Raw genomic sequence first — 12,992 nt, 5'->3', positions numbered from 1 at the left:
CCTATCCCTCCAACATGTTTCCTATTGCAAAAGAGAGTACTGTCGGAGATGGTGTTGAAAACCTTCCTGGAATCCTGGTACATGAGACCCACTGCTCTCCTTTTACCCACAGATGTGGTCATTTCATCCTAAGAAGTAACGAAATTGATCAGGTATGATCCACCCTGGGTACGCTCACCTTCTCATTCGAACCCTCAGAAATAGGATCCGAGAGGATACGCTCTGGAACATGCTCCTCAGCCTAAGAAAGTTTCCTAAGAACCTCAGCTCTCCTTATGGTACATGACTCAATTTTGTCTGCTGCTCAGAAAATTACTAATGGGCAGTAAAAAGATTCAGTGGTCCTAAATGTAGGCATCTGCTCTCATTTCCATTTCCCCATGAAAATCTCCCTACACTTAAAAATGATGTCTCCAGATGTTTTCTGACTCTGAGAATTAATTCATCAGAGTGTGAAGATAGCTAGATATGTCCTTGACCAGCTCTGGCACCTCCAAGATCACCAGGGGTCTTCATCTGAACAGCTCCCTCCTGGTCTCTGTCTCCATTAAATGTTCTAAGAGCTGAGACAAGCAGCTTATGTGCAGATGCCTGGCTTGTGCCTACCTGAAATAAGGCAAGAGGAATCCCAACTCCTGTGGGCTTGTATGAGGCATAGGAGGGTGCTGAGCCCCCTTGTAGCCTCTGGACTGCCTCTTGGTTGACTCAGCTGAAACCCTTTCCTCAGCAGAGGGAAGGGTGATCCCTCTCAGCCCTAGCCTGAGTGTCCTGCCTAAATCCAGGACATTGAAAAGTGATTCTTGGACTTCAAACTTTTTTTCTGATATGAAGAACAACAGTGCTGGAAATGGACGGAAGGAACATCAGTGACTGCTTCGACCTGTTTCAAAGTCGATTCCCCTGGAGGCCCAGGGACTTGTCAAGAACTCCCTGTGCTGCTGAGCTGGACAGGGCTCCTGGGCCCAAGGGGAGCTCCTGGCAAGTGGGCAGCGCTGCAGAGAGACAGATCTGCCCAGGAGCAGCTCCTCTGCACAGCGCAGCAGGGCTGGGGGCACTGCCTGCAGGGGACAAGGGCAGCTGAGAGAAGGGAGGGAGATGTTAAAGGCAGTGTGGAGGAGGGATGCTGAGAGCTCACTGCAGGAGAAATTTTCCCAGCCCTGAACAGGGTAAGTCTTCGGCTGCAGGGCAACGCAGCTGTTGTTCCTGGTGCCATCTCCGGAATTGCTGGCAAATCCCACAGCCTGTGGGAGCTTTCAGACGGACTATCAGAGTTGCTCTACTGTACAGGGGAATGACAAGCTCCAGAGCAGGGATTATCTGCCACAAATATCAGAGGGACAGGACATGATTTTTCCTGCTTGCAGAGCTGGCTGCAGGCTGTGCAGCCAGGGTGCAGGCAGGGGTGCCCTTGTCACTCTTTTTCTCCTAGACCAGCTCCAAAAGTTCAGAGGCATTGAATGTCCAACAGCAGCTTCCCCAACGAGTTCCTCCTCCTGCCATTCGCAGACACACGCGAGCTGCAGCTCCTGCACTTCGGGCTCTTCCTGGGCATCTACCTGGCTGCCCTCCTGGGCAACGGCCTCATCCTCACAGCCGTAGCCTGCGACCACCGCCTCCACACCCCCATGTACTTCTTCCTCCTCAACCTCACCCTCCTCGACCTGGGCTCCATCTCAACCATTGTCCCCAAAGCCATGGCCATTGCTTTGTGGGAGGACACAAGGACCATCTCCTACTCAGGATGTGCTGCCCAGGTCTTTTTTCTCTTCTTCTTGCTTGGAGCAGAATATTCTCTTCTCACTGTCATGGCTTATGACCGCTATGTGGCTATCTGCAAGCCCCTGCACTACAGGACCTTTCTGAGCAGTAGAGCTTGTATGAAAACAGCAGCAGCTGCCTGGGGCGGTAGTTTTTTCTATTCCATGCTACACACTGCCAATACCTTTTCCCTCCTCCTCTGCCAAGGCAATGCCCTGGACCAGTTCTTCTGTGAAATCCCCCAGATTCTCAGGCTCTCCTGCTCAGATGCCTACCTCAGGGAACTTTGGGTAATTGCGGTTAGTCTTTGTTTAGCTTTTGGGTGTTTTGTTTTCATTGTCCTGTCCTATGTGCAGACCTTTAGGGCTGTGCTGAAGATGACCTCTGAGCAGGGCCGGCACAAAGCCTTTTCCATGTGCCTCCCTCACCTGGCTGTGGTCTCCCTGTTCATCACCACTGGCACAGTTGCCTACCTGAGGCCCCCCTCCATCTCCTCCTCATCCCTGGATCTGGTGGTGGCAATTCTGTATTCCGTGGTGCCTCCAACACTGAACCCCCTCATCTACAGCATGAGGAACCAGGAGCTGAAGGATTCCTTGAAGAAACTCATTCTGTTGGCAGTACTTCAGCAGGACTAAGCCACCCATATTTATTCACTTTATTGTTGTTGTTGTTGGTTGGTTGGTTGTTTTCTCAGGCAACTCTTGTGCTTTGGACATTTTTCTCTGACTACCCTGTTTGAACATGAATGTCTGGATTTGTCTCTCTCCTCCAGAGGTACAAGCCCAGTCCCTCTGTCCCAGAAGCCATCTTTAAATGTACTTATGTCAGAGCTGTACTCCTTTTTCACCTCTCTGGAATAAAAGGGGATGTCTTCAGTGCTGTGTCTGAACTTTGAGATCTTTTTCCTTCTTCTGGAGTCATGAATACTCTCAAGAAATTGCACCCTAAAAGGGCCTGCTGTTAAGCTTGTGTTCTCCATGTGTGGATGAGATCATCGGGTGATTTGCTAGAGAATGTGGGCTGGACTCAGCCCTCACTTGTGGGTGCCCAGAGCCACTGGAGATGGGAATGGTCAGGACATACCTGCTTGGGACTGCCCAGCATGTGACAGGGCTCGTGTCAGATGCTGATGTTCCACTGCCTCCTGCCCAGGAGAGCACAGAAGAGCACAGGAATTAGGGCCTAGGATCTGATCCAACATGGGGAGAACACGGCCCATGGTGTGCTCACACTCCATGTTGCACCCTGTCCCCAGCGTGTTTGCACTCCCCAGTGTGAACACCCTCAGTGTGCACACTCACCCCATGAGGTGCACACACCGTAGGTATGAGTCCAGGCTCAACAAGAGGCTCTGCTCCATGGGCTCCAGGACTCAAACTAGCATGGTGTCCCACAGAAAAATTCTCAGTAAAGCTGTTGGTCATTACAGAATCACCCATGAGGACTGGAAGAGTCCAGTCCAAGCCCTTCCCTTTCAAGCATCATTAGCTGGAGCAGGATTTCCAGGACTGCATCTACACATTTTCTGAGTATCTCCAAGGAAGGAGACTCTGAAACCTCTGTGAGTGGCCAGTTTCAGTGATCTGTACTGGTGCTTGGGGTTATTCCTCTCTAGGTGCAGGACCCTGCACTTGCCCTTGTTGACCTTCATGAGGTTCCTCTCGGCCCAACCCTCCTGCCTCTTGAGGTCCCTCTGAATGGCAGCACAGACCTCTGGGGTATCACCTGCTCCTCCCAGCTTGATGTCGTCAGCAGACTTGCTGAGGGTGCCCTCCGTTCCATTGTCCACATCTCTGATAAAATTATATAAAATCAATAAATTGAACAACACTGGACCCAGTACTGACCCCTGAGGAACACTACAGGCCACCAGCTAGATTCTGCACCACTGAGCATAACACTCTGTCCTGGTTTCGGTTGGGATAATTTTCCTCCTCGTAGCTGGTAGGGTGCTACATTTTGGGTTGGGATGAGAAGAGCGCTGATAACATGCTGATGTTTTAATTGTTGCAGAGCAGTGCTTACACTAAGCCAAAGACTTTTCAGCTTCTCGCTCTGTCCTGCCAGCGAGCAGGCTGGGGGTGCAGCAGGAGCTGGGAGGGGACAGACCCAGGACAGCTGACCCAAAGTGGCCAAAGGGGTATTCCATACCATCTGACGTCATGCTAAACAATATACAGGGGTGGCTGGCCGGGGTGGGGGGGGCAGCTGCCCAGGGATAGGCTGGGCATCGGTCAGCAGATGGTGAGCAATTGTATTGTGCATCACTTGTTTGTACACATTATTATTATTGTTGTTGTTGTTGTTGTTGTTGTTATTATTATTATTATTTTCCTTTCTTTCCTGTCCTAATAAACTGCCTTTACCTCAACCCACAGGTTTTCATTTCTTTCTAATTCTCTCTCCCCATCCCAGAGAGGGAGGGAGGGCTGTGAGCGAACGGCTGTGTGGTGCTTAGCTGCTGGCCGGGTTAAACCATAACAGCTACATAAAATACAGCGAGATGACACATCAACAGCATTCCAGGAAGTTTGGCCTTGCCTCACATCATGGACACCAAATCAGAGAATTTGGACTCAAAGGTCAATATGTAAGTTGCTACTCTACTTCTGCCCTCATTTCAAAACCTTTTAGGTAGCAGCAGAAGAACAGTTTTGACCAGATAAGTAAGGAGAATCACAGAAGAACGATGGGATAACTCCTGGATGTCAACACCTGGAGAAGTTCGGCCTACTCCAGGAAGGTGTCACCCAAGAATTTGAATGGAAAAATCACAGAGAGAGACTCCGGACTCAGAAAACTAGATTGGTTAAAAGGGCCGGTATGGATTGGAACTATGTCAGGGTGGAGTTATCATAAAAAATCATTAAAAAAAAAATCATAAAAATACAGACCCAAATGTAACGGGGGTACCTCCCGGGAGGCACCCACCTCGAGCTGTACATCGTATGAATTGCTAATAAATGAGAACGAAGGAGAGTCAATCTGATCTACTGAAAAGGCAATTCCAGGGTCGAACCAAAAAATATTGGAGGTGGCAGCAGCACAATTCCTTCAATACAGGTGGCAGCAGCGTGATTCGTTCAACTGCTGCCCTTGTCTCACTCCCAGAAGGACATCGAGGTGCTGGAACATGTCCAAAGAAAGGCAACGAAGCTGGTGAAGGGTCTGGAGATCAAGTCTGATGAGGAGGCTGAGAGAGCTGGGGTTGTTTAGCTTGGAGAAAAGAATCATAGAGTCATAGAATCATAGAATCATAGAATCATAGAATCATAGAATATCCCGAGCTGGAAGGGACCCATAAGGATCATCAAGTCCAACTCCTGGCACCGCACAGGTCTGCCCAAAAGTTTAGACCGTGTGACTAAGTGCACGGTCCAATCGCTTCTTAAATTCAGACAGGCTTGGTGCAGTGACTACTTCACTGGGGAGCCTGTTCCAGTGTGAAACTGCCCTCTCGGTGAAGAACCTCTTCCTGATGTCCAGCCTAAACTTCCCCTGCCTCAGCTTCATACCATTCCCATGGGTCCTGTCACTGGTGATAACAGAGAATAGGTCATCTGCCTCTCCACTCCCCCTCACGAGGAAGTTGCAGACTGCAATGAGCTCTCCCCTCAGCCTCCTCTTCTCCAGGCTGAACAGGCCCAGTGACCTCAGCCGCTCCTCATACGTCTTCCCCTCTAGGCCCTTCACCATCTTCGTCGCCCTCCTCTGGACACTCTCCAACAGTTTAATGTCCTTTTTGTACTGTGGTGCCCAGAACTGCACACAGTACTCGAGGTGAGGCCGCACCAGCGCAGAGTAGAGCGGGACAATCACTTCCCTTGACCGACTAGCAATGCTGTGCTTGATGCACCCCAGGATACGGTTGGCCCTCCTGGCTGCCAGGGCACACTGCTGGCTCATATTCAACTTGCTGTCAACCACAACCCCCAGATCCCTCTCTGCAGGGCTGCTCTCCAGCGTCTCATCACCCAGTGTGTACGCATAGCCAGGGTTGTCCCCTCCCAGGTGCAGGACCAGGCACTTTTGTTAAACTTCATGTGGTTGGTGATCTGGGCCCAGCTCTCCAATCTGTCCAGATGTCTCTGCAAGGCCTTTCCACCCTCATCCGATTCCACAACTCCTCCAAGTTTGGTGTCGTCGGCAAATTTGCTCAGAACACCTTCTAGTCCTACGTCCAAATCATTTATAAAGACATTGAAGAGGACTGGCCCTAAAATGGAGCCTTGAGGGACCCCATTAGTGACCATCCGCCAGCCAGATGTGGCCCCATTTACCACAACCCTTTGAGCCCTGCCCGTCAGCCAATTGCTCACCCATCGTATGATGTTTTTGCTTAGCCATATGCTGGACATTTTGTCCAGTAGGATCCTAAAAAGTTTTAAGTTGTTTCTGCCCGGTTTCGAACCGGGGACCTTTCGCGTGTGAGGCGAACGTGATAACCACTACACTACAGAAACTGCCCTGTCAATCTTTCCTTCCCTGTCTCTCAAGACCATCTTGTACTTTACAACTGCCTTAAAGGAGGTTTCAGTGAGGTGGGGATTGGGTTCTTCTCCCAAGCACCAAGTGATAAGACAAGAGGAAATGGCCTCAACTTGCACCGGGGAGGTTTAGATTGGTTATTAGGAGAAATTGCTTCACTGAAAGGGTGGTGCAGCATTGGAATGGGCTGCCCAGGGAATCAGTTGAGTCACCATCCCTGGAGGTCTTTAAGAAACGTGTAGACGTAGAGCTTAGTGACAAGGTTTAGTGCTAGGTTAAGGGTTGGACCACATGATCTTAGAGGTCTTTTCCAGCCTCAGTGATTCAATGATTCCGTGGTTCAGCTGCACAGAGTTGTGCTGCAGAGCTGGTCATGATGCAATATGGTATGGAAAATCCCTTTGGACAGTGGGGGTCAGCTGTCCTGCTTCTGTCCCCAGATCCGAAGCACAGCATCACACCAGCTACTGGGAAGGAAAATAACTCTATCCCAGCCAAAACCAGGAAATTATCCACCCCTTATTCCATAACATCTATGTCACGCTCAGGTCTCACTCTTCCCGATACAGTTACTCATTCTCTTCCTCATAAGTTACTCATCCGTTGATATGCACACACAGATATCATTCCCTTAATCTATGGGTTGTCCCATGGATGATTCTGGACAGTAGATGTCCCATAGATGATTCTGGGTGATTCATAGATGATTCATAGATGATTTTCATGCTGAAACCAGCTCTGGTTCCATCACCGCTGCACATGTCCATTTCTGTCCAACATTATTTTTTAATTAACCTGGGTGACTCTTACCGTCATGCCACTGATGTGACATAGAGCAATCATAGGAGTGATGACATTCAGTATTATACAGTAATTAACATCAGCCCATTACCTCATGGGCTATCCCCGCCCAACATTAAATCCCCTTGAGGTACGCATCGGACCGCCCCATTCCTCTGCATCACCCACCCAAATGGGCTTGCCTTTGCCTGAGGCAGCAACATCCCAGACTCTCTTCCCCAGCATGTTTTTTACGTGCACTACGGGGACTTTATCCCCTTCTACAGCACGTAATGGGTTTGATTGGGCAGGTCCAGCTCGGTTGGCAGATCCCCTAGTGTTGACAAACCAGGTGGCCTTTGCCAGATGTGTATCCCAATTTTTGAACGTCCCAGCACCTTCAAGGTAGTCTTTAACAACCCAATGCATCCCTCGATTTTCCCTGGGGTTACGATATACCCACTCAATACCATGCTCTTTGACCCGAGTGTCTATAAGGTTGTTTGGGAAATGAGCCCCGTCATCTGACTCAATTCTTTCTGGGGTGCCATGGCACCTTAAGACTTGCTTTATGAGGCCCAGGATAGAATTCCCGGGGGTGAAATGGGGCACAGGACATGCTTCCAGCCACCCGGTGGTTGCTTCCACCACTGTAGGCACGTGGTGGGTTTGTGGGAAGGGGATAAAACAAAACCTCCAGGCCTCCCCTGTTATTGTTAATATCTCCCTGGGGATATTAATGGGGTCTCAGTGGGGAAATTGGGGTTCTGGGTGGGAACTGGGGGCTCTGGGGATACTTGGGGGGAGGGGGGGAGATGGGGGTCCTGGAAAAGTAACAGGGAGCTTTGGGGTTCCCTGGGGATACTGGGGGGTTCTGGGGTAATGGGAGGAAATTGGGGGATGGATCTTGGGGTGGTCCCAGGGGGTTCTGGGGATATTGGGAGGGGTCTGAGAGGGGAAATGGGCATTCTGGTGTGGAAAAGTGGGAGTTCTGGGGGGAAAATGGAGGGCTTGGAGGATAGTGGGGGTAGATTTTGGGGGAAATGGAGGGTCCCAGGGATACTGGGGTGGGAAATGAGGTCCTGATGAGGTCCAGGGAGATGCTTGGGGTGGGGGGAGGCGGTCTGGGGATATGGGGAAGGGAGAGGTCTGAGGAGGGGAAATGGGGGATTGGGGGAAATGGAAGGCTCTGGGGAGGCCCTGAGGGACTCCTGGGGGTGCTCTGGGGGATATTGAGGGAGTCTGAAGGGAATATGGGATCTGGGGGGTAAATGAGGGTACTGAAGGGGATTATAGAAGATTCTTGGGGGGACTGAGGATAATGAGATGTTTCCAGAGGGTAAATGGGTCATTCTGAGGGGTCCTGGAAATATTAGGAGGGTCTGGAGGAGCCTGAGGTTTCCTGGGTGCTCCCTCTTCATCCCATCCTTTGCTCAAAATCTTTGATTTTCCCCCCATTTTGCAGCCAGGCTCTGCCATGGTGGCGAGGAGCCCTTGGGGACATTGGGGACCCCCCCACATGCTTCCTGAATGTGCCTTACCCCCCCCCCCAAATGTCCTCCCCACAATTCACACACACACATGTGGCCATACCAAGGGAAAAGCAGAGCAGGGGGATCTTTGCTTTATTGTCCTCCCCCCCCCTTACAATATAGGCTTCAGCGCCCCAGGGCAGTGGCACCTTGGGGGAACTGCCCCCCAAGACCTGTTTTAGGGGAGAAAAAAAGCACTTCTTGGGTCCTTTGAGATGAGAACACATGCTTCGGGTTGAGAAAAGCCAGTTTGGGGTCTTTTCAGCGGGAAACCTGGCAGTTTGTGGTGAGAAAAGCAGGTTTGGGGTCATTCTGGAGGGGAACAATCAGTTTGGGTTGAGGAAAGCTGTTCTTGGGTCTGTTCGGAGATGAACCTGTCACTTTGTGGGGAGAAATGCGATTTTTGGGATCCCTAACTCTAAAACCTAAACCTAAAACCTATCCCTAACCCTAATCCTAACTCTAAATCTAAACCTAGACCTAACCCTAACCATAGCCCTAACCCTAACCCTAACCCTAACCCTAACCCTAACCCTAAACCTAACCCTAACCCTAAACCTAACCTGAACCCTAACCCTAACCCTAACACTAACCTTCTAACCCTAACCCTAAACCCTAATCCTAACCCTAACCCTAACCCTAACACTAACCCTAACCCTAACCCTAACCCTAACCCTAACCCTAACCCTAGCCCTAACCCTAGCCCTAGCCCTAGCCATGACCGTGACCCTGACCCTGACCCTGACCCTAACCCCTAACCCCTAACCCTAACCCTTACCCTAACCCTAACCCCCTAACCCTCTAACTCTAACGCCCTAACCTGAACCCTAAACCTCTAACCCAAACCCCCTAACCCTAACCCTAACCCTAACCCTAACCCTAACCCTAACCCTAACCCTAACCTTAATCCAATATGGCCTCCCGGAAGTCCAGTGCCCGAGAACTACATCTCCCGGCATGCTCTGGGAAGGCAACATGGCCTCCCAGAAACCCAGTGCCCAAGAACTACATTTCCCAGCACTCCACGGAAAATTGAGCCTCGCACCTTGTCGTAGGACGCCATGTTTTGCTCTGTTGCATTCCCCGTTCTGTCTTGTGTTTATGGAGGTTTTCCCCCCGTTTTGGGGGTTTCCCCTCAATTTCGGGTTTTCACCTCTCCATTTCAGGGTTCTTCCCCACAATTTTGGGCCTCCTTCCCCTAATTTGGTGCTTCGTCCCCCCAGTTTTGGGGTTCCCCCTCCATTTTGGGGATTCCCCCCCCCAATTCCAAGCCCCCCACAATTTTGGGGTCCCCCACCATCTTTTTTTTGGCCTGCCACCCTAATATTAAGGTTCTTTTCCCCAATGTTGGGGTTCTCACCACATTTTTGAGGTTCCTTCCCTTAATTCGGGGCTTCGCCCCCCGAGATCTGGGGCTTTAACCCCAATTTTGGAGTACCCCACCCGCCTTTATTGGGTTTCCCCCTAATATTAAGAGTTCTTCTGCCCAATTTTGGGGGATCCCACAATTTTGAGGTTCCTTCCCCTAACTTGGGGCTTCAACCCCTCTATTTTGGGGGGGCTCCCACCCTCTTATTTTGGCCTTCCGCCCTAATAGTAGGCCTAACCCCTAAGAACCCTGACCCCTAACCCTACGGCACCCACAGATCTAACCCTAACCCCTACCCCTAAAAACCCTACCCCTAAAAACCCTTACAGCCCTAACCCGATAAAATTTACCACACTAAACCCCTGAAGACCTACGCCTAAAACCCCTAACCCTAAAAATTAAGACCCTCTAAACCCTAACCCAAAAAATTAAGACTCTCAAGGCCCTAACCCTGGAGACCCTAACCTTAAAAAAAGAATTAAGACCTTAAAACCCTAACCCTAAATACCTGACCATAAATAAAACCCTAAGACCCTAACCCTAAAAACCCTATCAACACTAAAACCCCAAAAAACTCTAAAACCCTAACACACTAACCCCCAAACCCTAACCGTTATAACTCCAACCCTAACGACCTTAAAATCCTAACCCTAAACCCTGGAAACCCTAACCCTGAAACCCAACCCTAGTGCCTTAGCCCTGAAACCTTAAAACCCTAACACCTTGTTAGAAGCACTCTGTAACCAATAACATAGGCTCAGGTAAGGATCTCAGCGAGGTAGCATTTTTATTCACGATTGCAATGGCAGGCGTCCCACAAGCCACCTACTAGTTCCATAACACCGCTTATATAATTTTTTTTTTCCCTCTCAGTGACCAGGACCCTCCCCAGTTTCCCCATTGACTGGGTAATCCAGGTTCACAATCTATTCGGTGCTTCACAGAAAATACACAGCTGCTGGCCTGTTACAAGTCAATTTTCTTTTTTTCTTGACTGTTTTCCTCTTTGAGGTGGTAATGTTTCTTACACCGCAATTTCCACCCAATTGCTCTAAGGATTCTGGTTGTCTGCATTTTACAAGGTTGTCTGGTAAGCTTTCTTATCACTGCAAGCATATCTCAATACCACCTTCCTTCCCTCTAAACGATGTAACTCTGTGCAAAAACATTTTTATTCCCACAACCTTGATCCCCTTACCCTAAAATCCTTATTCCCTTTAACCCTAACAAATCTAACCACAACCCTAACCCTTCATATCAACCCCCCAACGCTAATGACACTGACTAATAATCCAAACCCCAAACTGCCCCTGACCCCAGACAACCAACAAAGAAACAGACGCAAAGCTGAAAAATACAAAAAAGGCAAAACCCTGGATACAGACCCCAAATCACAAACACGCGACCAAAATGCTACAGAAAAGCCCCAGACGCAGGCCCCAAGCACTACAGCTAGGCCCCAGAAGCTCAAGACACATCCCAAAGCCAAAATGCAAGCCCCAAACGCTACAGAAAAGCCCCCAAACACCAGACGCAGGCTGCAGAAGTCTACTAGCAGGCCCCAATGCACCCCCAGACGCAGGCCCCAACCACATCCGGATGCAGACCCCAACTGTCCACAAGCAGCTCCCAACCCCCCCCCCATGAACTGGACCCCACCCCACCCACCCAGATGCAGGCCCCAGGCCCCAGCCCCAGCTCCCACGCCCCAGACTCAGGCCCCAAAGGTGTACAACCAGCTCCCGACTGCCCCCCTCAAAGGGAGGTCCCAAAGCCTGCCAGAGGACCCTAGAGTGTACAAGCAGCTCCCAACCCACCCGGCACAGGCCCCAACCCCCCCCCCAGACACAGGCCCCAAAGGTGTACAAGCAACTCCCCACCCTCCCCAGAGGCAAGCCCCAAAGGTGTACAAACAGCCCCAACCCCCCAAGACCCAGACCCCTACAGTGTAGAAGCAGCTCCCAACCCCCCTCTCCCCCCAAGGCAGGCCCTAACAGTGTAAAAGCAGCTCCCAACCCCCCCAGACACAGGCCCCAAAGGTGTACAAGCAGAGTGGCATCCCAACTGCAGGGAGGAGAAATGCCCCAGTGCCATCTGTCTGTCCCTGTCCTGCCTCCCTTGGCAGGAACACTGGGACAGCTCACCATATTTCCCCATCTGTCCTTGCCGTCTTTGTCCCAGCTAAACCCTGTGGGGTCTGGGCCCTGCAGTGTGTGGGGCTGGCAATGAGCTGGCCCTCCCTGCAGGACACCCCATCTTCAGGACATCTCTCTCTTTCCCCGGGTCGTCCTGCTGGGCTGCAGGCTGCCGTCCACAAGGGCACAGCTCCCCCGAGGCAGCTTTGCTATCTAGGAGCCCGATGCAGAAGACAGCTCACTGCTAAGGTGATGGAAATGCTGCTGGATGGTGTCTGTGGGCAACTGCAATGAGCCCTCTGTGTCTTTGGCTGGGAGGGGAGAGCTGAGGTCCTCCTCAGGTACACCGACATGGGGCGGGGAGTTGTTGATTCGCACTTTCAGACTGGACTCCTCTGCTCTCAGCAGTGTCCAGGTTCTCCTCAGGGGAACATCTGGGTGTAATCATGCTCCCATCCTCAAAGAGCTGCCAGCACAGGGCACCTGAGCCTGGGACTGATGGACAGACTGGCTGTCCACCCTCGGCACTAAGAGACAGTCCCTTTGCCTCTCAGGACCCACAAGATTTCACTTTGATCACAGCAGATAGATTTATTTATTTATTTATTTATTTATTATTTATCTATTTATTTATTTATTTATTTTTCCATAAAAGGACTCCTCATGTGTGGTGGGGGCCACTAGAATAAGTTCAACAAAACAAAATTCTCACAGCTCTGCTCTGCAGCCAGGTTAACCAGGAGCAGCAATGTTGAAACAAGCTTCATTATAACAAGTGGATTAATCGAGGATCACCCTGTGTTGCTGTTTACCAGCTGCTGTAGGGCACGACTTGCTCTTTTGGAATCCAGAGCAGAGTCCTTGCTGTACTGTCAGTCTCAGCTTTATACAAACCAGAGCTCAAGGAAAAGGGAGCTGCACAAAGGT

The 12,992-nt window shown here is 50.6% G+C and overlaps 1 protein-coding gene across 1 annotated transcript; it reads left to right on the top strand.

Moving 5' to 3' along the window:
- Positions 1–1,096: 1,096 nt before the first annotated feature.
- On the top strand, positions 1,097–2,396 carry LOC310887718 (olfactory receptor 14A16-like; the record flags this gene model as incomplete). Its single annotated transcript, XM_083813894.1, has 1 exon — positions 1,097–2,396. The coding sequence occupies exon 1, from the start codon at positions 1,458–1,460 to the stop codon at positions 2,394–2,396; it is 939 nt and encodes a 312-aa protein (XP_083670020.1). The 5' UTR covers positions 1,097–1,457.
- Positions 2,397–12,992: the final 10,596 nt, after the last annotated feature.

Source organism: Anser anser, assembly GCF_964211835.1.
Source record: "Anser anser genome assembly, chromosome: 29".
Taxonomy (NCBI): domain Eukaryota; kingdom Metazoa; phylum Chordata; class Aves; order Anseriformes; family Anatidae; genus Anser; species Anser anser.
Note: the sequence above shows the minus strand (reverse complement) of the source record. Positions and strands in the feature narration are given on the sequence as shown.